Source organism: Oenanthe melanoleuca, chromosome 21 (genome assembly GCF_029582105.1).
Source record: "Oenanthe melanoleuca isolate GR-GAL-2019-014 chromosome 21, OMel1.0, whole genome shotgun sequence".
NCBI classification, from domain to species: domain Eukaryota; kingdom Metazoa; phylum Chordata; class Aves; order Passeriformes; family Muscicapidae; genus Oenanthe; species Oenanthe melanoleuca.
The window spans coordinates 5968060-5994221 of record NC_079354.1 but is presented as its reverse complement, the minus strand read 5'-3'; the positions used below and the strand labels follow the sequence as shown (position 1 = coordinate 5994221).

General features: G+C 42.2%; 1 protein-coding gene across 1 annotated transcript in view; it reads right to left on the bottom strand.

The window, feature by feature from the left end:
* Positions 1 to 9990: 9990 nt before the first annotated feature.
* Positions 9991 to 26162, bottom strand: part of C1QTNF12 (C1q and TNF related 12) — a 23682-nt gene continuing 7510 nt past the window's right edge. Inside the window, exons 4-8 of the mRNA XM_056508450.1 lie at positions 25800 to 25972; positions 20303 to 20411; positions 17703 to 17793; positions 12314 to 12392; positions 9991 to 10795 (exon numbers count right to left, since the gene is read on the bottom strand). Of these exons, the coding sequence (XP_056364425.1) occupies positions 10697 to 10795; positions 12314 to 12392; positions 17703 to 17793; positions 20303 to 20411; positions 25800 to 25972 (551 nt within the window). The 3' untranslated portion in view covers positions 9991 to 10696. The remainder of the gene's footprint in view (positions 10796 to 12313; positions 12393 to 17702; positions 17794 to 20302; positions 20412 to 25799; positions 25973 to 26162) is intronic.

Here is a 26162-nt window from a genome sequence, read left to right as displayed (position 1 = left end):
GAGCTTTTTTTCCTTTCATTCCCACAAAGAAGTGGGAATTCAGAGATAAATTCCTGTGTTTGGGGGCTTGGGCAGGATACAAAGTATAAATTAATTAATTCTTTGTATTATATTAATATAAAGAATTTTTGCTGGGCGAATTTATTCGAGTTCAGATCCAGCCTCTTCCCCTTTGCTGCTTGCAGGGCAGAGTCCCAAAATTCCATTTTTACCACCCCTCTGAGATGGGGGATTTGGACTGGGAGGTGAATTTCCCCTCACATTTATCCCCATAATCCATCAAATAATCGCTGCTGCAGCATCCTCCTGCTGCCTCCCTCCTCCTGCAGCGTCCCTCCCTCGCCCTTGGGGAATGTTGGAGAGGGACCAGCCTTGTCACTAATTGTGAATTGCACTAATTGGGATATTTGGGATATTTAATCCCTGCTGCTGAAACCATCCCGGGCTGCTCCATCAAAGACCCCAGTGTCACAGACACAGAGGAGTTTTTCATGCCAGGGGCTGCTGTGGGTGATGGCTCCAGCCTGGCTGGAGGGAGAAGCTGTTATTAGGGAATTAAAGGGACGACGTTCCAGCGGGGCTCCGTCCAAGCCAAGCTGGGAGGTGGGAATTGCATCCCGGGCTGAGCCTGCCGAGGGTTCAGCACCCCCGGGGAGCAGGGGATGGGGTCAGGGGATCGCCCTGCTCCCCCATGGGGCTGCCACCCCCGAATTCCTGTGCCAGGAGCCTTCCCAGAATGGATCTGGGACTGTAATCGCTGGGAAAAGGTTCTGTGATCCATGGGGAGAAAGGGCCATGATCCCATAGGAAAAGGCTCTGTGATCCCATAGGGAAAGGTGCCATGATCCCATGGGAAAAGGTGCCATGATCCCATAGGAAAAGGCTCTGTGATCCCATAGGAAAAGGCTCTGTGATCCCATAGGAAAAGGTGCCATGATCCCATAGGGAAAGGCTACATGATCCCATAGGAAAAGGCTCTGTGATCCCATACGGAAAGGCGCCATGATCCCATAGGAAAAGGTGCCATGATCCCATAGGGAAAGGTTCCATGATCCCATAAAAAATGCTTCATGATCCCACAGGGAAAAGGTTCTGTGATCCATTGGGAAAAGGTTCTGTGATCCCATAGGAAAAGGCTCCATGATCCCATAGGGAAAAGCTCCATGATCCCTTAGGGAAAGGCTCCATGATCCCATAGGGAAAGGCTCCATGATCCCAAAAGAAAAGGTTCCATGATCCCATAGGAAAAGGCCCCATGACTCCATAGCAAAAGGCTCTGTGATCCCATAGGAAAAGGTTCCATGATCCCATAAAAAATGCTCCATGATCCCACAGGGAGAAAGGTTCTGTGATCCCATAGGAAAAGGTGCCATGATCCCATAGGGAAAGGTTCCATGATCCCACAGGGAAAAGGCTCTGTGATCCCATAGAGAAAGGTTCCATGATCCCATAGGGAAAGGTGCCATGATCCCATAAAAAAAGCTTCATGATCCCATAAGTAAAGGTTCCATGATCCCATAGGAAAAGGCTCTGTGATCCCATAGGAAAAGGTTCTGTGATCCCATAAGTAAAGGCTCCATGATCCCATTAAAAAAGGCTCCATGATCCCACAGCAAAAGGGTCCATGATCCCATAAAAAAGGCTCCATGATCCCATAAAAAAGGCTCCAAGATCCCATAGGAAAAGGCTCTATGATCCCATAGGGAAAAGCTCCATGATCCCATAGGAAAAGGCTCCATGATCCCATAGGAAAAGGCTCCATGATCCCATAAAAAAAGCTCCATGATCCCATATGAGAAGGCTCTGTGATCCCATAGGAAAAGGCTCCATGATCCCATAAAAAAGGCTCCATGATCCCATAGGGAAAGGCTCCATGATCCCATATGAGAAGGCTCTGTGATCCCATAGGGAAAAGCTCAATAATCCCATAAAAAAGGCTCCATGATCCCATAGGAAAAAGCCCCATGATATCCAGGAGGAGCAGTCAGTCATTCCCATGATGGTGATTTCCTCCTGGATTTGGGATTTGTGGGGGATTTTTGGGATTTTGCCTGGCTAAAACAAACACCCCAAGGCTGGGAACATCTGGAACACTCTGACCAGTTGGAACATCTGCTGTGGGTGTCTGGATCCCAGATGGGAAAAAACAGCTTGGAAGGAGCTGAAAACCAGATAGAAAATCCCAAAAAAATCCCCAAAATTCCACAAAAAAATAAAATCCCCCAAAACCCCCAAGGAACTCACAAAACCTCACCAGAAAACCACAAAAAAATCCCAAAAAGGAAAAGCAATTCCTTCAGGAAAACCAAAAGGGACTGGGAAAGGCTGAGCCTTATGGAATAAACTCCAATATTGGGATTTATTATTAATGTAGTTATCAATTATTTAGGGGTCCCAAACTGGGATTTTTTAGAGGGAATTTTGGATTTTTTTTTTTTTTTTTTTTTTTTAATCCAGGAAAAAAAAACAAAAAAAACCAAAACAACAGGAAGCTGGACTTGGATTTTCCAATTGAAATCCATCCTAATCTCAGGAAAAACTCTCCAAAAACGTTTCCATGTGTGGCCCCTCCTCGCTGCAGGTTCCCATTTTCCATCTGTTCCCTGCTAAAAAAAAAAAAAAAATTAAAAAAAAATAAAAAAAAAAAAAATAGGGAAAATCTGCCCCTCATTCCCACAGAATTATCCCAAGGAAAAACCCCAATTTCTGCAAACCCCAAAAGATTTTCCCAATTTTTTTTTTAAGGTTGGAATCAATTTTTCCCTCCTTTTTTTTATTTTTTTATTTTTTTTTCCCTTGCATCCCAAAACCTGCTCAGGCCTCCAGTGTTTATTTGGGAAAAATGGAAAACTCCTGGTTCTCCCTTTCTTCTCTTAGTTAATAATAATTAATTAATAATTAATAATTAATAATTAATAATTAATAATTAATAATTCCATGGCTAATTAAATCCTCCAAATTTCCTGGGATGAAAATCAGCTGGATTCACTCTGCTCTCCCAGGCTGGAATTTCCTTTTCCCAACAGGGAAATATTCTGGGATTGCTCAAAGAAATTCTGTCACTTTTCCTTCTCGATTTTTTGGGATTTTAGGGATTTTTTTTTTTTTTTTTTTATTTGGGATTTTTTGGGATTTTATTTTCGAGCTGAACTGTTGGGATTTAAATTTATTGTTCCTTCTGGTGTGGTTCAATCCCAGCACGAGTTCAGCCTCAAGAACAATAGTCAGCAAGGAATGAGGGAATGAGGGAATGAAGGAATGAGGGAATGAAGGAATGAGGGAATGAAGGAATGAAGGAATGAAGGAATGAGGGAATGAAGGAATGAAGGAATTAAGGAATGAGGGAATGAGGGAATGAAGGAATGAGGGAATGAATGAAGGAATGAAGGAATGAAGGAATGAAGGAATGAGGGAATGAAGGAAGGAGGGAATGAGGGAATGAAGGAATGAGGGAATGAAGGAATGAGGGAATGAGGGAATGAAGGAATGAAGGAATGAAGGAATGAGGGAATGAAGGAATGAGGGAATGAGGGAATGAGGGAATGAAGGAATGAAGGAATGAGGGAATGAAGGAATGAGGGAATTAGGGAAAGATTTACAGCAGATAAATCCCAAAATCCACTTTAGGGCAATGTCAGGCCCTGGATTCCCTGGAAAATCCTGGATTTGGAGCAGGACTCCCACCCAGGCCTGGACAAATCCCTCCTGGAGCCTTTTCCAAGGATTCAGCTGCTTCCCTGAGGAAGGGAAATCCTGGGATCCCATCCCAGCTGGATCCTTCTGGGATTCCAGGATGTGATCCCAGCAGGGAATGAGGGAATGAGGGAAAGATTTGCAGCAGGTAAATCCCCAAATCCACCTTCAGTCCCTGGAGAACCCCAGGGCAGGGATTTGCAGCCCTGAACAGGAACCTCCAGACAAAATAAACACCCAGCAGGGAATATTTATTTTAGTCACATTCCAGACTCTCGGATTTCTGGCACTTTCCAGCTCTCCTGGAATTCCAAGCTCTGCTTGGCAGATCCCTCCATCACCTTCCCCCAAGGGGAATTTTTCCACTTGGGATTTTTTTGCCCGCCCTGATCAATATTTGGGAATTTTTCTCCTGGATTTTGTGTGGATTTGCTCCTGTAGGACAGGGAGATTTGGGAGCAGATCCCAGCCTTTCCCAGGCTTTGGACAGGTGCAGGAATTATTAAAACCTAAGGGGAAAAAAAAAAAAATCTCTAAAAGCCAATTTTAAATTAAAAATTAATTTTTGAGATGCTGAGGGAATATTGGGGAAAGGGGAAAGGGAAGGGAAAATAAAAGGGGAAAGGGAAAAGGGAAAAGGGAAAAGAAGGGAAGGAAAGGAAAGGAAAGGAAAGGAAAGGAAAGGAAAGGAAAGGAAAGGAAAGGAAAGGAAAGGAAAGGAAAGGAAAGGAAAGGAAAGGAAAGGAAAGGAAAGGAAAGGAAAGGAAAGGAAAGGAAAGGAAAGGAAAGGAAAGGAAAGGAAAGGAAAGGAAAGGAAAGGAAAGGAAAGGAAAGGAAAGGAAAGGAAAGGAAAGGAAAGGAAAGGAAAGGAAAGGAAAGGAAAGGAAAGGAAAGGAGGAAAAAGAGAAAGGAAAGGAGAAAAGAAAGGGGAGAAGGAAAAAGAGAAAGGAAAGGAGAAAGGAAAAAACTAAAGCAAAGGGGGGAAGGAAAAAGAGAAAGGAAAGGGGAGAAGGAAAAAGAGAAAGGAAAGGAGAAGGAAAAAGAGAAAGAAAGGGGAGAAGGAAAAGAGAAAGGAAAGGAGAAAGGAAAGGAGAAAGGAAAGGAGAAAGGAAAGGAGAAAGGAAAGGAAAGGAGAAAGAAAAATATAAAGCAAAGGGGAGAAGGAAAAAGGAAAAAGGGGAAAGGAATCCCCACAATTCCCCCCCTGCTCCCCCCAGATCCCCCCACGGCACCACAAACCCTCCCAGACCCCACGGGAACATTCCCAAATCCCAGTTTGGAGCGTTCCCAGCGAACAGAGCAGCCCGGGCTCGGCTCCGGGCAGGAATCCGCAGCCAGGACGGAGCCAGACACATTCACATTCCTGGAGTCAAACCCTCGGCCCGGGCAGGATCTGCGGGCTCTGCTCTGCCCCAGGTTCCTTCTCTGCCCCGCAGCGCAACTCCCACAGAAAAAAAACAGCTGGAATTTTGGGAAAAGAGGAGTTTTCCCCAGTTTTTTGGGGGGTTTTTATGGGTTTGACTCCAGGGTTTCACCTCTAAGAATGAAGGATTTTTTTTTTTTTTTCCCCTCCTTGTTTTAGCAGCAGGTTTCCAAAGATTTAGCTCCAGTAAAACCAGTAAGAACCAGTGAAAACCCAGGTTTATCCCAAAAATCCTGATCTGCCATTTTCCCAGACTTCCAAATAAAAAAGTGATGGATGTTTGGGAAAAGAGGGATTTGTTCCAATTTTTTTTTTTTTACAGATTTAACTCCAGGGTTTCACCTCTAAGAATGAAGGATTTTTTTTTTTTTTTTCCCCCTCCTTGTTTTAGCAGCAGGTTTCCAAAGATTTAGCTCCAGTAAAACCAGTGAAAACCCAGGTTTGTCCCAAAAATCCTGATCTGCCATTTTCCCAGACTTCCAAATAAAAAAGTGATGGATGTTTGGGAAAAGAGGGATTTGTTCCAATTTTTTTTTTTTTACAGATTTAACTCCAGGGTTTCACCTCTAAGAATGAAGGATTTTTTTTTTTTTTTTCCCCCTCCTTGTTTTAGCAGCAGGTTTCCAAAGATTTAGCTCCAGTAAAACCAGTGAAAACCCAGGTTTGTCCCAAAAATCCTGATCTGCCATTTTCCCAGACTTCTAAATAAAAAAGTGATGGATGTTTGGGAAAAGAGAGATTTGTTCCAAATTTTTGGGTTTTTTTTTTACAGATTTAACTCCAGGGTTTCACCTCTAAGAATGAAGGATTTTTTTCATTCCCTCGTTTTCCAGGCAGATAAAAATGTGTGGAGGGAAAAATCTTCCAAAAAAATGAATAATTCCAGTGTGGGAATTCCAGAGATTTGGCTCCAGTAAAACCAGTAACAACCTGTGACAAGAAAAATTATTTTAAGGCTCCAGCTCCAGAAATTCCTAAATTTAATAATATCCATGGGAATCTTTGTTTTAAAATATTTATTTGAAATCCTAAATTTAAAGACCTGCATGGGAATATTTGTTTAAAGGTATTTATTGAGAATTTACTCCTGAGTTTACTGAGGAATTCCTGAATTTCTGAGCAGTCACTGAATTCCTGAGGAATTCCTGAATTTATTGAGAATTTACTCTGGAATTTCCTGAGGAATTCCTGAATTTATTGAGAATTTACTCCTGATTATCCTGAGGAATTCCTGAATTTATTGAGAACATTCTCCTGAGTTTGCTGAGGAATTCCTGAATTTATGGAGAATTTACTCTGGAATTTCCTCAGGAATTCCTGAATTTATTGAGAATTTACTCCTGATTTTCCTGAGGAATTCCTGAATTTCTGAGCAGTCACTGAATTCCTGAGGAATTCCTGAATTTATTGAGAATTTACTCCTGAGTTTGCTGAGGAATTCCTGAATTTATTGAGAACTTACTCCTGATTTTCCTGAGGAATTCCTGAATTTATGGAGAATTTACTCCTGAATTTCCTGAGGAATTCCTGAATTTATGGAGAATTTACTCCTGAATTTCCTGAGGAATTCCTGAATTTATTGAGAACATTCTCCTGATTTTCCTGAGGAATTCCTGAATTTATGGAGAATTTACTCCTGAATTCCTGAGGAATTCCTGAATTTATGGAGAATTTACTCCTGAGTTTATTGAGGAATTCCTGAATTTCTGAGCAGTCACTGAATTCCTGAGGAATTCCTGAATTTATTTACTCCTGAGTTTCCTGAGGAATTAATGAATTGGGAAAAAACTGGGGGAGAAAATGGGAAAAAAATGGGGGAAAAAATTAGAAAAAGTGGGAAAAATAGGGGGGAAAAAGGGAAAAAAATGGGAAAAAAATGGGAAAAAGTGGGAAAAATAGGGGGGGGAAAGGGAAAAAAATGGGGGAAAAAAATGGGAAAAGAATGGGAAAAAGTGGGAAAAATAGGGGGGAAAAAGGGGAAAAAATGGGAAAAAAATGGGAAAAAAATGGAAAAAAAATGGAAAAAAATTGGGAAAAATAGGGGGAAAAAGGGAAAAAAACCGGGAAAAAATTGGGAAAAAAGTTGAAAGCTCCCGTCTCGCTCCAGTGCCCAGCCAGAGGCGAATTCCAGGCGTGGAATTGAGAATTTCTGGGATTGACAAGCGCAGCGAGGGAGGAGAATTGGCGGCGCCGGGAGCGGCCGGGGCGGGATCGGCGCCTGCGGGAATTCCAGCGGGGACGGGGGAGGTTTCCAGGGAATCTCGGGGAAATTTGGGTCCGTTTTTCATCCCTGGAAATGCAGGATATTCCCAAAATTCCCAAAATTTCTGGTTTTTCCAATCTGGGATCCTCAAGGTTTGGGTTGATGCCCTGGAGGAGCAGCGGGAGCGGCGACTTTAGGGGGTGGGGAAGGAATTCCCAAATTCCCAAAATTCAGCTGGGATTGGGCACAGGGAACTCCAAATTCCCAAAATTCATCTGGGATTGGACACAGGGAACTCCAAATTCCCAAAATTCATCTGGGATTGGACACAGGGAACTCCAAATACCCAAAATTAATCTGGAATTGGGCACAGGGAACTCCAAATTCCCAAAATTCAGCTGGGGTTGGACACAGGGAACTCCAAATTCCCAAAATTCATCTGGGATTGGATACACGGAACTCCAAATTCCCAAAACTCCAAATTCCCAAAATTCTTCTGGGAATGGACACAGAAAACTCCAAATTCCCAAAATTCATCTGGAATTGGGCACAGGGAACTCCAAATTCCCAAAATTCATCTGGGATTGGACACAGGGAACTCCAAATTCCCAAAATTTTCGTGAGATTGGACACAGAAAACTCCAAATTCCCCAAATTCTTCTGGGTTTGGACACAGGGAACTCCAAATTCCCAAAATTCTTTTGGGATTGGGCACAGGGAACTCCTAATTCCCAAAATTCTCCTGGAATTTGGAACAGGGAACTCCAAATTCCCAAAATTAATCTGGGGTTGGGCACAGAAAACTCCAAATTCCCAAAATTCATCTGGGGTTGGATACACGGAACTCCAAATTCCCAAAATTCATCTGGGATTGGGCACAGGGAACTCCAAATTCCCAAAATTCACCTGGGAATGGACACAGGGAACTCCAAATTCCCAAAATTCATCTGGGGTTGGACAGAGAAAAATCCAAATTCCCCCAAATTCACACAGGGAACTCCAAACCCCTCAAAACTCCAAATTCCCCAAAAATTTGTGGAATTCTTTATTCCAAACCTATCCCAAAGAAATCCCAGAAATTCCCTGGATTTTTTTTTTTTTTTTTTTTTTTTTTTTTTTTTTCCCCTTTTGATCCTTTTGGGGTTTTTGGGTTTTTTTTGGAATTTCCATCCTGGAAATGTTTTTCACTCTTTTCCCAGTTTATTTCTTCTCTTCTTTTTTATTTATTTACTCTTTACTCAGTTTATTTATTCATTGCTCTTTTTATTTATTCACTCATTTCTCTGTTTATTTATTCACTCTTTTATTTATTCACTCTTTTATTTATTCACTCTTTTCCCAGTTTATTTATTCACTCATTTCTTTGTTTATTTATTCACTCTTCTTTTTTATTTATTCACTCTTTTCCCAGTTTATTTATTCATTCTTTTCCCAGTTTATTTATTCATTCTTCTTTTTTATTTATTCACTCTTTTCTTTTTTTATTTATTCACTCATTTCTTTGTTTATTTATTCATTCTTCTTTTTTATTTATTCATTCTTCTTTCCCAGTTTATTTATTCTTTTCCCAGTTTATTTATTCACTCTTCTTTTTTATTTATTCATTCTTCTTTTTTATTTATTCACTCTTTTCCCAGTTTATTTATTCACTCTTCTTTTTTATTTATTCACTCTTTTACCAGTTTATTTATTCACTCTTCTTTTTTATTTATTCACTCTTTTCCCAGTTTATTTATTCACTTTCCTTCAAATCCTGGCATCCCAAATTCTCCCTAAAATCCAAGAATCCCAAACTCTCACCCCAAACCAGAAATCCCAAATTTTTCCCCTTCTGAGGATTTGGGGATTTTTTGGGAATTTCCCAAGTTCCCTCCCAAAGATTGGGGAATTTTTTTTTTGGGGAATTAAATTAAAATAAAAGAATCACCGGGTTATTTCTGTTTTTTCTCATCTCAATCCTTCATTTCCAAACCCAAAAATAAAATAAAACACAAAACAAAAAAAAAACAAAAAAAAAACCCCAAATCAATCCCAAAAAATAAAAAATCCCACAGTGCTGGTTACAAGTGCTATGGTGAAATAATTAAAATAATGAAATAATTAAAATAATGGAATAATTAAAATAATGGAATAATTAGAATAATGAAAATAATTAACATAATGAAATAATGAAAAGAATGAAATCCCGAATCTCAGCGTGCACAAAGGAAAAATTCCCCAAATTTTTGTGGGAATGATTCAAAAAAAGGAAATTCCGGTGAAAAGCAGCAGCAGCAGCAAAGCTGGAGGAGCTGGGGAGGGTTTGGGGATTTTGGGATTTGGGATTTTGGGGGTTTTGGGGATTTGGGGATTTTGGGGTTTGGGGGTTTGGGGATTTGGGATTGGGGGTTTGGGGGTTTGGGGGTTTGGGGGTTTTGGGTTTGGGGATTTGGGGTTTTGGGGTTTGGGGTTTGGGGATTTGGGATTGGGGGTTTGAGGATTTCGGGGTTCTCGGCATTTGGGTTTGGGAGTTTGGGAGTTTTGGGGATTTGAGGATTGGGGGTTTGGGAGTTTTGGGGATTTGGGGGTTTGGGGATTTGGGGGTTTGGGGATTGGGGGTTTGGGGTTTGGGGGTTTTGGGGGTTTGGGGGTTTGGGATTTGGGGTTTGGGGATTGGGGGTTTGAGGATTTTGGGATTTGGGGATTTTGGGGTTTGGGGTTTGGGGATTTGGGATTTGGGATTTGGGGGTTTGGGGATTTGGGGATTTGGGGGTTTGGGGGTTTGGGGTTTGGGGATTTGGGGGTTTGGGGTTTGGGGATTTGGGGGTTTGGGGGTTTTGGGGATTTGGGGGTTTGGGGTTTGGGGATTTGGGATTGGGGGTTTTGGGGGGTTGAGGGTTTGGGATTTGAGGTTTGGGGATTGGGGGTTTGAGGATTTCGGGGTTCTCGGCATTTGGGATTGGGAGTTTGGGAGTTTTGGGATTTGAGGATTGGGGGCAGGATTTGGGGATTTTGGGGTTTGGGGCTTTGGGGATTTGGGAATTTTGGGGGTTTGGGGGGGGTTTGGGGATTTTGGGATTGGGGGTTTGGGGGGTTTGAGGGATTTTTGGGGATTGGGGGTTTGGGGTTTCGGGGGTTTTGGGATTGGGGGTTTGGGGGAGGTTTGGGGATTTGGGAGTTTTGGGGGGGCTTTGGGATTTGGGGATTTTGGGATTTGGGGATTTGAGGATTGTGGACAGGATTTGGGGATTTGGGGGCTGGGATTTGGGGTTTTGGGGATTTGGGATTTCGGGATTTGGGGGTTGGGATTTGGGGTTTTGGGGATTTGAGATTTCGGGATTTCGGGATTTGGGGGTTTGGTGTTTTGGGGATTTGGGATTTGGGGTTTGGGGTCGCTCCTAGGCTCCCATCAGCATCCCCATGAAATCCGAGCCCGGCTGGACGGTGATGGCGGCGCCGGCGCTGTTGTCCACGAAGATGGAGGTGTACTGGCCAGCCTGGGACACGGGGTATCGATTATTGATTATTGATTATTGATTATTGATTATTGATAAAATGGAGGTGTACTGGCCAGCCTGGGACACGGGGTATCGATTATTGATTATTGATTATTAATTATTGATAACAATGTATTGATCACAGGGGATTGATAAAATGGAGGTGTACTGGCCAGCCTGGGACACGGGGTATTGATTATTGATTATTGATTATTGATTATTGATTATTGATAAGATGGAGGTGTACTGGCCAGCCTGGGACACGGGGTATTGATTATTGATCACAAGGTATTGATTATGGGGTATTGATCACGGGAGTATTGATCACGGGGGATTGATCACGAGGTATTGATAAGATGGAGGTGTACTGGCCAGCCTGGGACACAGGGGGGTTATTGATTATTGATTATTGGTTATTGATTATTGATAAGATGGAGGTGTACTGGCCAGCCTGGGACACAGGGGGGTTATTGATTATGGGGGATTGATCACGGGGTTATTGATTATTGGGGGTATTGATATGGTGCAGGCTGCAATTGCTTTACCTGCTTTAATATTGTGTGGAACTGTGCTGTATATTATACATAGTGTGTATATACATTATATATACATTATAGTATATGTGTAATACATTAATATAGAATGGAACTGTGCTATATAATATAGAGTGTAATTTATAGTAATTTTTAGTGTAATTTGTGTAATATATAGTGTCTATTATATGTATTATATATATATATTATATAGTATTATAGCATGGCATAGTATACATATTATAGTATATATATCATATAGAAAATAATATATATATTTCTAAATCTAATCTATATAATATTATATATAACTATAATAATATATTGATATATAATATAAAACTTAGTATATATAATATGCTAATATAGGAAATAACTACAGTATATGTAATACATAGTATATAAATATAGTGTATATATAATATAGTGTATATATTAATATAGTGTTAAATTATAGTATATATAATATACTATATATAGTGTATGTAATATAATATAGCATATAATATTATATATTATATATTATATATTATAAATAATATATTAATATAGGATATAAATACAGTTTATATATTATATATTATATATTATATATTATATATTATATATTATATATTATATATTATATATTATATACTATACAATATATATTATCCATTCTCCATTACATATTATTATATTATATATTATTATATTATATATTATTATATATTATTTTATTATATTATATTATATTATATTATATTATATTATATTATATTATATTATATTATATTATATTATATTATATTATATTATATTATATTATATTACATTAATATAGTACCTAAGTATAAAATCTATATGTTTATATGCTGGATTTGGGATGGGATTATTGATCACAGGGGTATTAATTAAAATTACAATCTGTAATTGATTTTTTTATAGCAATTCCAGAACACAATGGGCAGAATTTGGGCAGAATTCTCAATTTTCAGGGTCTCACCTGCAGCTGCAGCAGCCCATGGACATAAACTGTGAAGATTTTGCTGTTGCTTTCCAGCCCAGCAATGACTTCCAAGGACCTAAAAATGAGAAATAAACAGATTAAACCCACAGTTGTGTGTGCAAGGACAATTATCCCTCAATTTCCCTCAAAATTGGAGCTGTTGGACCAAAAAAAGTGAATTTGGAGTGGATTTGGGATGTTTGGGAGGGTTTGAAGCCAGGCTGGAGCAAGATGGTGGAAGGTGGGAGTGAGATCTTTAAGGTCCATAATTCCAGGATTCCATAATTCCATCATTCAATAATTCAAGTATTCCATAATTCCATAATTCAATGATTCCATAATTCTATAATTCAATAATTCCATTATTACATAATTCCATAATTCCAAATTCCATAATTCCATAATTCAATAATTCATTGATTCATAATTCTATAATTCAATAATTCCATTATTTCATAATTCTATAATTCCAAATTCCATAATTCCATAATTCCATAATTCAATAATTCAATGATTCCATAATTCTATAATTCAATAATTCCATTATTTCATAATTCCATAATTCCAAATTCCATAATTACATAATTCCATAATTCAATGATTCCATAATTCTATAATTCAATAATTCCATTATTTCATAATTCTATAATTCCAAATTCCATAATTCAAAAACTCATTTATTCCATAATTCTATAATTCAATAATTCCATTATTTCATAATTCCATAATTCAATGATTCCATAATTCTATAATTCCATGATTCTATAATTCAATTATTCCATAATTCCATGATTCCATATTTCCAAAGTCCATAATTCTACAATTCAATAATTCCATTATTCCAAATTCCATAATTCAATAACTCGATGATTCCATAATTCTATAATTCAATAATTCCATTATTCCAAATTCCATAATTCAATTATTTCATAATTCTATAATTCCATGATTCTATAATTCAATTATTCCATAATTCCATTATTCCATATGTCCAAAGTGCATAATTCTATAATTCAATCATTCCATTATTTCATCATTCCATAATTCCAAATTCCATAATTCAATAATTCAATGATTCAATAATTCAATGATTCCATAATTCTATAATTCAATAATTCCATTATTCCATGATTCAATAATTTCATACTTCAATATTTCCATGCTTCCATGCTTTTTTTTTTTTTTTTTTTTTTTTTTTTTTTTTTAATTTTTTTAAATTTTTTTTTCTCTGTTTTGGACCTTCCCACCTCTATTTATGAACTTTTCCACAAAAATTCCCTCAGTTTGTTTCACCTGAACTGCAAATCTCTGAGTGAGAAAGGAAAAAATTTTACAAATCTCTGAGTGAGAAAGGAAAAAATTTTACAAATTTCTGAGTGAGAAATGACAAATTTAGAAATTTAGAAATTTAGAAATTTAAAGAAATTATTCCATAATTGTGCAGCAGCTCAAAATCCTCCACAAGCTCCACATCACCCCCCTCCCCCAGTGCTGTTTTTTGGAATTCCCAGCAGAATTCCCAAGAAAAATTCACCTTTTTTGGGTCAAATCCAGATTTTTGGGACAACACCAACCTGTTAAACTCAGTTTTAAGCTCCCAAATCCTGGTTCCTCCCTCCCTTGTTTTCCCAATTAAATTCCTTTTTTTTTTTTATTTTTTTTTTTTTTCTTCCAGTGATGAAACCCTACAAGTTCCAACGGGTTTTTCCACAGGAAATAAATAAAAAAAGGGAATTGGGAGCTGCTGAGCTGAGGCTGAGTCAGATCCTGCCCAAATCCTGCCTGGGTGGGGCCTTTCCCTCCCTCCTCTGCTCCAGCCCGAATTTCCATGGCTCATCCCAAAAAAAAAAATAAAAAAAAAAAATTAAAAAAAAAAAAGCCCCGGGGGTTTTTCCAGCCCCGTGCAGGGATGGATGGTGAGAGGTGCTGGGAAATTCCACAGGGAGAGAGCCCAGGCAGGTTCTGGGATGTCCCAAATCCATCCTGAAAATTCTGGGATCTCTCCCAAATCCACCCTAAAAATTCTGGGATCTCTCCCAAACCCATCCTGAAAATTCTGGGATCTCCCAAATCCATCCTGAAAATTCAGGGATGGATCCCAGATCCATCCTGAAAATTCTGGGTGAGATCTCTCCCAAATTCATCCTGATCTCTGGGATCTCTCCCAATTCCATCCTGAAAATTCTGGGATCTCTCCCAAATCCATCCTGAAAATTCTGGGATTGGACCCAAATCCATCCTGAAAATTCTGGGATTGGACCCAAATCCATCCTGATCACTCTGGGATCTCTCCCAAATCCACCCTAAAAATTCTGGGATCTCTCCCAAATCCATCCTGAAAATTCAGGGATGGATCCCAAATCCATCCTGAAAATTCTGGGATCTCCCAAATCCATCCTGAAAATTCAGGGATCTCCCAATTAGATCCTGAAAATTCAGGGATGGATCCCAAATCCATCCTGAAAATTCTGGGATTGGTCCCAAATCCATCCTGATCACTCTGGGATCTGTCCCAAATCCATCCTGAAAATACTGGGATCTCCCAAATCCATCCTGATCACTCTGGGATCTCCCAAATCCACCCTAAAAATTCTGGGATCTCCCAAATCCATCCTGAAAATTCAGGGATGGATCCCAAATCCATCCTGAAAATTCTGGGATCTCTCAAATCCATCCTGAATGTTCAGGGATCTCTCCCAAATCCATCCTGAAAATTCTGGGATCTCCCAAATCCATCCTGAAAATTCAGGGATGGATCCTAAATCCATCCTGAAAATTCTGGGATGGATCCCAAACCCATCCTGATCACTCTGGGATCTCTCCCAAATCCATCCTGAAAATTCAGGGATCTCCCAAATCCATCCTGAAAATTCTGGGATCTCTCCCAAATCCATCCTGAAAATTCTGGGATGGATCCTAAATCCACCCTAAAAATTCTGGGATCTCTCCCAAATCCATCCTGAAAATTCTGGGATCTCCCAAATCCACCCTAAAAATTCTGGGATCTCCCAAATCCATCCTGAAAAGTCTGGGATCTCCCAAATCCACCCTAAAAATTCTGGGATGGATCCTAAATCCATCCTGAAAATTCTGGGATTGGTCCCAAATCCATCCTGAAAATTCTGGGTGAGATCTCTCCCAAATCCATCCTGATCTTTGGGATCTCTCCCAAATCCACCCTAAAAATTCTGGGATCTCTCCCAAACCCATCCTGAAAACTCTGGGATCTCCCAAATCCATCCTGAAAATTCTGGTATGGATCCCAAATCCACCCTAAAAATTCTGGGATCTCTCCCAAATCCACCCTAAAAATTCTGGGATCTCTCCCAAATCCATCCTGAAAATTCTGGGATCTCTCCCAAATCCATCCTGAAAATTCAGGGATGGATCCTAAATCCATCCTGATCACTCTGGGATCTCTCCCAAATTCATCCTGAAAATTCTGGGCTCTCCCAAATCCACCCTAAAAATTCTGGGATCTCTCCCAAATCCATCCTGAAAATTCAGGGATGGATCCCAAATCCACCCTAAAAATTCTGGGATCTTTCCCAAACCCATCCTGAAAATTCTGGGATCTCTCCCAAATCCACCCTAAAAATTCTGGGATCTCTCCCAAATCCATCCTGAAAATTCTGGGATGGATCCCAAATCCATCCTGATCACTCTGGGATCAGTCCCAAATCCATCCTGAAAATTCTGGGATTGGTCCCAAATCCATCCTGAAAATTCTGGGATCTCTCCCAAATCCATCCTGAAAATTCTGGGATTGGTCCCAAATCCATCCTGAAAATTCAGGGATGGATCCCAAATCCATCCTGAAAATTCTGGGATCTCCCAAATCCACCCTAAAAATTCTGGGATCTCTCCCAAATCCACCCTAAAAATTCTGGGATCTTTCCCAAACCCATCCAGAAAATTCTGGGATCTCTCCCAAATCCATCCTGAAAATTCTGGGATGGATCCCAAATCCACCCTAAAAATTCTGGGATCTCTCCCAAACCCATCCTAAAAATTCAGGGATGGATCCTAAATCCATCCTGAAAATTCTGGGATCTCCCAAATCCATCCTGAAAATTCTGGGATGGATCCCAGATCCATCCTGATCACTCCCAATTTTTAGGCGATGAACCCTGCGAGGTTAAAGTTCCAAAAAAACCCCAAAATATCAAAATAACAAAATAACAAAATAAAAAATAACAAAATAAAAAATAACTAAATAATAAAATAAGGGACGCTCTGCAGAACAACTCTACAGGAATTTGTGATAGAAAATCCAATTTTGGTAACTTCATCTTTCAAACTTAGCTGGAATATTCGGAAATATTGAAAATTTGAGGAAAAGAATTCTTAAAATTAGGTAAATATTTGGAAATATTAGGAAAGATTAGGAAATAGTGAAAGTTTGAGGAAAATAATCGTTAAAACTGGGTGAAATATTTGGAAATACTGAAAATTTGAGGAGAAGAATTGTTAAAATTGGGTGAAACATTCAGAAATGTTGAAAAAATGAGGAAAAATAGTTAAAATTGGATTAAATTTTAGAAAATATTAGGAAATATTGAAAATCGGAGGAAAAGAATTGTTAAAATTGGGTGGAATATTCAGAAATATTGAAAATTTTAGGAAAAGAATTGCTAAAATTGGATGAAATATTAGGAAATATTGAAAATTTGAGAAGAATTGTTAAAATTGGGTGAAATATTTGGAAATATTGAAAATTTGAGGAAAAGAATTGCTAGAATTGGGTGGAATAATCAGAAATATTGGAAATTGGAGGAAAAGAATTGCTAAAATTGGGTGAAATATTTGGAAATATTGAAAATTTGAGGAGAAGAACTGTTAAAATTGGATGAACTATTAGAAAATATTGAAAATTTGAGGAAAATAATCACTAAAATTGGGTGAAACATTCAGAAATGTTAAAAAAAATGAGGAAAATAATTGTTAAAATTGGGTAGAATATTTGGAAATATTGAAAATTTGAGGAAAAGAATTGCTAAAATTGGGTGGAATATTTGGAAATATTGAAATTTTGAGGAAAAGAATTGTTAAAATTGGGTGAAAAATTTCGAAATATTAGGAAAGATTAGGAAATATTGAAAATTGGAGGAAAATAATTGCCAAAACTGGGTAAAATATTAGGAAATACTAAAATTTTAAGGAGAATAATTGCTAGAATTGGGTGAAATATTAGGAAATATTGAAATTTTGAGGAAAAGAATTGCTAGAATTGGGTAGAATATTCAGAAATATTGAGAGTTTGAGGAGAAGAATTGTTAAAAATTGATGAAATTTTAGAAAAGATTAGGAAATACTAAAAATTTGAGGAAAAGAATTGTTAAAATTGGGTGGAATATTCAGAAATATTGAGAATTTGGGGACTCACGTGTGTCTGTGGCACAGGGACTCGATGCAGATCAGCACCCGCACGTTGTCCCGCGCCCGCAGCTGCACTTTGCTCTTCAGCTCGCTGTGGTCTGGAAAAACAGCAGCAAAAGTGTCAGAATTCCCAAAAATCCAAAAAAATTGGGATTTGGGCTCTGCAGGGAGAGCAGCAGATTTGGGGTGGTTGGGTTTGGGGCTCCTGCAAATCCCAAAAGTTAAAACGGATCCAGGGTGGATCCATCAACAGAACTTCTGGGAAAATGGATTTGGAAAAGGATTCCAGGTGGATCCATCAGGGAGGGAAATTCTGGAAAAATGGATTTAGAAAAGGATTCCAGGTGGATCCATGAGGGATGGAACTTCTGGGAAAATGGATTGGGAAAAGGATTCCAGGTGGATACATGAGGGATGGAACTTCTGGGAAAATTGAATTAAGAAAAGGATTCCAGGTGGATCCATCAGTGGTAGAAGTTTTGGAATAATGGATTTTAAAAGGGAATCCAAGGTGGATCCATCAGTGACAGAAAATCTGGGACAATGGATTTTAAAAGGAGATCAGTCTCTGGCCATCAGTAACAGAACCTCTGGAATATCAGCTTTTAAAAGGGGGAGGAGGATTTTGGATTTTGGGAGCCTGTTGGGGCTGTGGAAGGAGGTCATGGTTCCCCAGGGCCATATCCAGGTTTTCCCAGGTTTTTGCAGGTTTTCCCACGTTTCCCAGGTTTTCTCAGGTTTTTCCCAGTTTTTCCCAGGTTTCCCCAGTTTTCCCCAGATTTCCCCAGTTTTCCCCAGTTGTTCCCAGTTTTTCCCCAGTTTTTCCCAGTTGTTCCCAGATTTCCCCAGTTTTTCCCACGTTTCCCCAGATTTCCCCAGATTTCCTCAGTTTTCCTCAGTTTTCCCCAGTTGTTCCCAGTTTTCCCCATTTTTCCCCGTTTTTCCCAGTTTTCCCCAGATTTCCCCAGGTTTTCCCAGTTTTTCCCATGTTTCCCCAGTTTTCCCAGTTTTCCCCAGATTTCCCCAGTTGTTCCCAGTTGTTCCCAGTTTTCCCCAGTTGTTCCCAGTTGTTCCCAGATTTCCCCAGATTTCCTCAGTTTTCCCCAGTTTTCCCCAGTTTTTCCCCAGTTTTTTCCCAGTTTTCCCCAGTTTTTCCCGTTGTTCCCAGTTTTCCCCAGTTTTCCCCAGTTTTTCCCAGTTTTACCCAGTTTTTCCCAGGTTTCCCCAGTTTTTCCCAGTTTTTTCCCCAGATTTCCCCAGTTTTCCCCAGATTTCCCCAGTTTTCCCCAGTTGTTCCCCAGTTTTCCCCAGTTTTCCCCAGTTTTTCCCAGATTTCCCCAGTTTTCCCCAGTTTTCCCCAGTTGTTCCCAGATTTCCCCAGTTGTTCCCAGTTGTTCCCCAGTCTTTCCCCAGATTTCCCCAGTTTTCCCCAGTTGTTCCCAGTTGTTCCCAGTTTTCCCCAGTTTTTCCCCAGTTTTCCCCAGATTTCCCCAGTTTTCCCCAGTTTTCCCAGTTTCCCCAGTTTTCCCCAGTTTTCCCCAGTTGTTCCCAGATTTCCCCATTTTCTCCAGTTTTCCCCAGTTGTTCCCACTTGTTCCCAGTTTTCCCCAGTTGTTCCCAGTTTTCCCCAGTTTTCCCCAGTTTTTCCCAGTTTTTCCCAGTTTCCCCAGTTGTTCCCCAGTTTTCCCCATTTTTCCCAGTTTTCCCCAGTTTTTCCCAGTTTTTCCCAGGTTGCCCCAGATTTCCCCAGTTTTCCCATTTTTCCCAGTTTTCCCCAGATTTCCCCAGTTTTTCCCAGTTTTTCCCATCTCAGGTTTTTCCCAGTTTTTCCCCAGTTTTCCCCAGATTTCCCCAGATTTCCCCAGTTTTTCCCAGTTGTTCCCAGTTTTTCCCAGTTTCCCCAGATTTACCCTTATTTCCCCAGTTTTCCCCAGTTTTCCCCAGTTTTCCCCAGTTTTCCCCAGTTGTTCCCCAGTTTTCCCAGTTTTCCCCAGTTGTTCCCAGTTTTCCCCAGTTTTCCTCAGTTGTTCCCAGTTTTTCCTATGTTTCCCCAGATTTCCCCAGTTTTTCCCAGTTTTCCCCAGTTTTTCCCAGTTTTTCCCATGTTTCCCCAGTTTTCCCCAGTTGTTCCCCAGTTTTCCCAGTTTTCCCCAGTTGTTCCCCAGTTTTTCCCAGTTTTTCCTATGTTTCCCCAGTTTTCCCAGTTTTCCCCAGTTTTCCCCAGTTGTTCCCAGTTGTTCCCAGCTGTTCCCAGCTGTTCCCAGTTGTTCCCAGTTTTCCCCAGTTTTCCCCAGTTGTTCCCAGATTTCCCCAGTTGTTCCCAGTTGTTCCCAGTTGTTCCCAGTTTTCCCCAGCTGTTCCCAGTCGTTCCCAGTTTTCCCCAGCTGTTCCCAGTTGTTCCCAGTTTTCCCCAGCTGTTCCCAGCTGTTCCCAGTTGTTCCCAGTTTTCCCCAGCTGTTCCCAGTTGTTCCCAGTTTCCCCAGTTTTCCCCAGTTTTCCCCAGCTGTTCCCAGCTGTTCCCAGTTTCCCCAGTTTTCCCCATTTTCCCCAGTTGTTCCCAGTTGTTCCCAGTTTTCCCCAGCTGTTCCCAGTTTCCCCAGCACTCACCGATGTGCACGTTGGCTGAGAACTGGTAGATGCCGCCCACGGGCGCGGTGAAGCGGCCGGAGGCCAAATTGAGCCCCGGGCCCCGCAGGAAGGAGCCCTTGGCCAGGGGCTGCGGGAGAGAGGAGCCGCAGCTGACCCCAAATCCATCCCTGGGGTGATCCCAAATCCCTGGGCTGACCCCAAATCCATCCCTGGGGTGATCCCAAATCCCTGGGCTGACCCCAAATCCATCCCTGGGGTGATCCCAAATCCCTGGGCTGACCCCAAATCCATCCTTGGGGTGACCCCAAATCCCTGGGGTGACCCCAAATCCATCCTTGGGGTGACCCCAAATCCATCCATGGGGTGATCCCAAATCCCTGGGGTGACCCCAAATCCATCCTTGGGGTGACCCCAAATCCATCCATGGGGTGATCCCAAATCCCTGGGGTGACCCCAAATCCATCCTTGGGGTGACCCCAAATCCATCCATGGGGTGATCCCAAATCCCTGGGCTGACCCCAAATCCCTGGGCTGAACCCAAATCCATCCTTGGGGTGACCCCAAATCCCTGGGCTGACCCCAAATCCCTGGGCTGAACCCAAATCCATCCTTGGAGTGATCCCAAATCCCTGGGCTGACCCCAAATCCCTGGGGTGACCCCAAATCCATCCTTGGGGTGACCCCAAATCCCTGGGGTGACCCCAAATCCATCCTTGGGGTGACCCCAAATCCATCCATGGGGTGATCCCAAATCCCTGGGGTGACCCCAAATCCATCCTTGGGGTGACCCCAAATCCATCCATGGGGTGATCCCAAATCCCTGGGGTGACCCCAAATCCATCCTTGGGGTGACCCCAAATCCATCCATGGGGTGATCCCAAATCCCTGGGCTGACCCCAAATCCCTGGGCTGAACCCAAATCCATCCTTGGGGTGACCCCAAATCCCTGGGCTGACCCCAAATCCCTGGGCTGAACCCAAATCCATCCTTGGAGTGATCCCAAATCCCTGGGCTGACCCCAAATCCCTGGGGTGACCCCAAATCCATCCTTGGGGTGACCCCAAATCCCTGGGGTGACCCCAAATCCATCCTTGGGGTGACCCCAAATCCATCCATGGGATGATCCCAAATCCCTGGGCTGACCCCAAATCCCTGGGCTGACCCCAAATCCTTCCCTGGGGTGACCCCAAATCCTTCCCTGGGGTGACCCCAAATCCCTGGGCTGACCCCAAATCCATCCCTGGGCTGACCCCAAATCCATCCATGGTGTGACCCCAAACCCATCCTTGGGGTGATCCCAAATCCCTGTGCTGATCCCAAATCCCCGTGCTGATCCCAAATCCCTGTGCTGATCCCAAACATATCCCTGAGCTGATCCCAAATCCCCATGCTGATCCCAAATCCCCAGGCTAATCCCAAATCCCCATGCTGATCCCAAATCCCTGTGCTGATCCCAAACCCATCCCTGAGCTGATCCCAAATCCCTGTGCTGATCCCAAATCCCCGTGCTGATCCCAAATCCCTGTTCTGATCCCAAATCCCTGTGCTGATCCCAAATCCCCAGGCTGATCCCAAATCCCCGTGCTGATCTCAAATCCCTGTTCTGATCCCAAATCCCTGTGCTGATCCCAAATCCCCAGGCTGATCCCAAATCCCTGTGCTGATCCCAAATCCCTGTTCTGATCCCAAATCCCTGTGCTGATCCCAAATCCCCAGGCTAATCCCAAATCCCCGTGCTGATCTCAAATCCCCGTGCTGATCCCAAATCCCCGTGCTGATCCCAAATCCCCAGGCTGATCCCAAATCCCCGTGCTGATCCCAAACCCATCCCTGTTCTGATCCCAAATCCCCGTGCTGATCCCAAATCCCTGTGCTGATCCCAAATCCCTGTTCTGATCCCAAATCCCTGTGCTGATCCCAAATCCCCAGGCTAATCCCAAATCCCCGTGCTGATCCCAAATCCCCGTGCTGATCCCAAATCCCCGTGCTGATCCCAAATCCCTGTTCTGATCCCAAATCCCTGTGCTGATCCCAAATCCCCGTGCTGATCCCAAACCCATCCCTGTTCTGATCCCAAATCCCTGTGCTGATCCCAAATCCCAAATCCCCCCCAAATCCCCGTGCTGATCCCAAATCCCCGTGCTGATCCCAAATCCCTGTGCTGATCCCAAATCCCCGTGCTGATCCCAAATCCCCAGGCTGATCCCAAATGCCCATGCTGATCCCAAATCCCCGTGCTGATCCCAAATCCCTGAGCTAATCCCAAATCCCCAGGCTGATCCCAAATCCCCGTGCTGATCCCAAATCCCTGTGCTGATCCCAAATCCCTGAGCTAATCCCAAATCCCCGTGCTGATCCCAAATCCCTGTGCTGATCCCAAATCCCCAGGCTAATCCCAAATCCCCGTGCTGATCCCAAATCCCTGTGCTGATCCCAAATCCCCGTGCTGATCCCAAATCCCCGTGCTGATCCCAAATCCCCGTGCTGATCCCAAATCCCTGTGCTGATCCCAAATCCCCGTGCTGATCCCAAATCCCCGTGCTGATCCCAAATCCTTGTGCTGATCCCAAATCCCTGTGCTGATCCCAAATCCCTGTGCTGATCCCAAATCCCCAGGCTGATCCCAAATCCCCGTGCTGATCCCAAATCCCCGTGCTGATCCCAAATCCCCGTGCTGATCCCAAATCCTTGTGCTGATCCCAAATCCCTGTGCTGATCCCAAATCCCCGTGCTGATCCCAAATCCCCGTGCTGATCCCAAATCCTTGTGCTGATCCCAAATCCCTGTGCTGATCCCAAATCCCCGTGCTAATCCCAAATCCCCCGTGCTGATCCCAAATCCCCGTGCTGCTCCTGACTGAATTCCCCTTTTCCAGGGCCACAACCAGACCGGCCCCGTCTTGTCCCGGGCTCCGTTCCCAGTTCGGCTTCCAGAGCTCCGAGCCAGGAAAAACTGGGAAGGATCCGGGAGGGCCCTGGGGCATGGGAAGCGCGGATGCCTTAATTAGCGCCATTTTCTGCTAATTAATGAGGCAGCAGCTCTGCCTCCAGCCCTGCCCACGCCCCAGGGCTGATCCTGCCTGGCTGCCAAAAAGTTTGGGAAAAATCCAGGAATGTGTTTTCTGTAGGGAATAAACACCGCAGCTGCCAGGAGAGCAGGATTGTCCCCGCCACGTGCCCGATTCAAACCCTTCCCAAAAACGCCCCTGAGCCCAAAATCCTGATTAAGAAAATTAGCAAATGGTTGTTTGGGTTTAGTTCTTGGTTTTGTGCTGAGAAGCGTGAAAAATGTCTGGAAAAATGGATTTGAAAAGGGGATTCAAGGTGGATCCAACAGTGACAGAACCTCTGGAAAAATGGATTTGAAAAGGGAATTCAGGATGGATCCATCAGTGACAGAACATCTGCAAAATTTGATTTAAAAAGGGAATTCAGGATGGATCCATCAGTGACAGAACCTCTGGAATATCAGATTTAAAAAGGGGATTCAAGGTGGATCCATCAGTGATAGAACATCTGGAAAAATGGATTTGAAAAGGGAATCCAAGAGGGATCCATCAGTGACAAAATCTCTGGAATATCAGATTTCAAAAGGAGATCCAAGGTGGATCCATCAGTGATAGAACCTCTGGAAAATCAGATTTTAAAAAGCTATTAATCCATCAGTGATGCAACCTCTGGAAAAATAGATTTTAAAAGGTGGATGCATCAGTGATGGAACCTCTGGAATATCAGATTTCAAAAAGGAGATCCAAAGTGGATCCATCAATGATGGAACCAGTGGAAAAATGGATTTTAAAAAGGAATCCAAGGTGGATCCATCAGTGATGGAACCTCTGGAATATCAGATTTTAAGAGGGAATCCAAGAGGGATCCCTCAGTGGCAGAACCTCTGGAATATCAGATTCCAAACAGGGATCCAAGGTGGATCCATCAATGATGGAACCTAGAGAAAAATGGATTTTAAAAGTGAATCCAGGGTGGATCCATCAGTGATGGAACCTCTGGAAAATCAGATTTTAAACAGGGATCCAAGATTAATCCATCAGTGATGGAACCTCTGGAATATCAGATTTTAAAAGAGATCCAAGGTGGATCCATCAGTGATAGAACATCTGGAAAAATGGATTTAAAAAGGGGATTCAGGATGGATCCATCAATGATGGAACCTAGGGGAAAATGGATTGTAAAAGGGAATCCAGGATGGATCCATCAGTGACAGAACCTCTGGAAAATCAGATTTTAAAAAGGAATCCAAGAGGGATCCTTCAATGATGGAACCTAGGGAAAAATGGATTTTAAAAGGGAATTCAGGATGGATCCATCAGTGACAGAACATCTGCAAAATTTGATTTAAAAAGGGAATTCAGGATGGATCCATCAGTGACAGAGCCTCTGGAATATCAGATTTAAAAAGGGAATTCAGGATGGATCTATCAGTGATAGAACATCTGGAAAAATGGATTTGAAAAGGGAATCCAGGATGGATCCATCAGTGACAGAACCTCTGGAATATCAGATTTAAAAAGAGATCCAATGTGGATCCATCAGTGATAGAACATCTGGAAAAATGGATTTCAAAAGGGAATCCAAGGTGGATCCATCAATGATGGAACATCTGGAATATCAGATTTTAAGAGGGAATCCAAGAGGGATCCCTCAGTGGCAGAACCTCTGGAATATCAGATTCCAAACAGGGATCCAAGGTGGATCCATCAATGATGGAACCTAGAGAAAAATGGATTTTAAAAGTGAATCCAGGGTGGATCCATCAGTGATGGAACATCTGGAAAAATGGAATGTAAAAGGGAATCCAGGGTGGATCCATGAGTGATAGAACATCTAGAAAAATGGATTTTAAAAAGGAATCCAAGGTGGATCCATCAGTGATGGAACATCTGGAATATCAGATTTTAAAGGAGATCCAAGGTGGATCCATCAGTGATGGAACCACTGGAAAAATGGATTTAAAAAAGGAATCCAGGGTGGATCCATCAGTGATGGAACCTCTGGAATATCAGATTTTAAGAGGGAATCCAAGAGGGATCCCTCAGTGGCAGAACCTCTGGAATATCAGATTCCAAACAGGGATCCAAGGTGGATCCATCAATGATGGAACCTAGAGAAAAATGGATTTTAAAAGTGAATCCAGGGTGGATCCATCAGTGATGGAACAACTGGAAAAATGGAATGTAAAAGGGAATCCAGGGTGGATCCATCAGTGACAGAACCTCTGGAAAATCATATTTTAAAAAGGAATCCAAGAGGGATCCATCAATGATGGAACTACTTGAAAAATGGATTTAAAAAGGGAATTCAGGATGGATCCATCAGTGACAGAACATCTGGAAAAATGGATTGTAAAAGGTGGATCCATCAGTGATGGAACCTCTGGAATATCAGATTTTAAGAGGGAATCCAAGAGGGATCCCTCAGTGGCAGAACCTCTGGAATACCAGATTCCAAACAGGGATCCAGGAGGGATCCCCAGGACCCCTCTGGAATTGCCCCCTCACCGACTGGAAGTTGTGCAGCTCCACCAGGGTTTTCTTGTCCACCAGCAGCGGGGCCCGGAGCCGGCAGTGGAACGCCTGCTCCAGGCGGGGCCGGGGCTGCTCCAGGGGCAGCAGCGGCGGCAGCGGGCTGGGAGGGACTGGGAGCGGCTGGGAGGCTCGCTGCTCCATGGCTTCTGGGAGAAAATAAATAAAATAATATTATATAAAATGGAATAAAAACTTCATATATGGATTAACAGGGGCAGCGGGCTGGGCGGGGCTGGGAGCGGCTGGGAGGCTCGCTGCTCCATGGCTTCTGGGAGAAAAATAAATAAAATAAAATAAAAACTTCATTTAGGGGGGCAGGGAGGCTCGCTGCTCCAT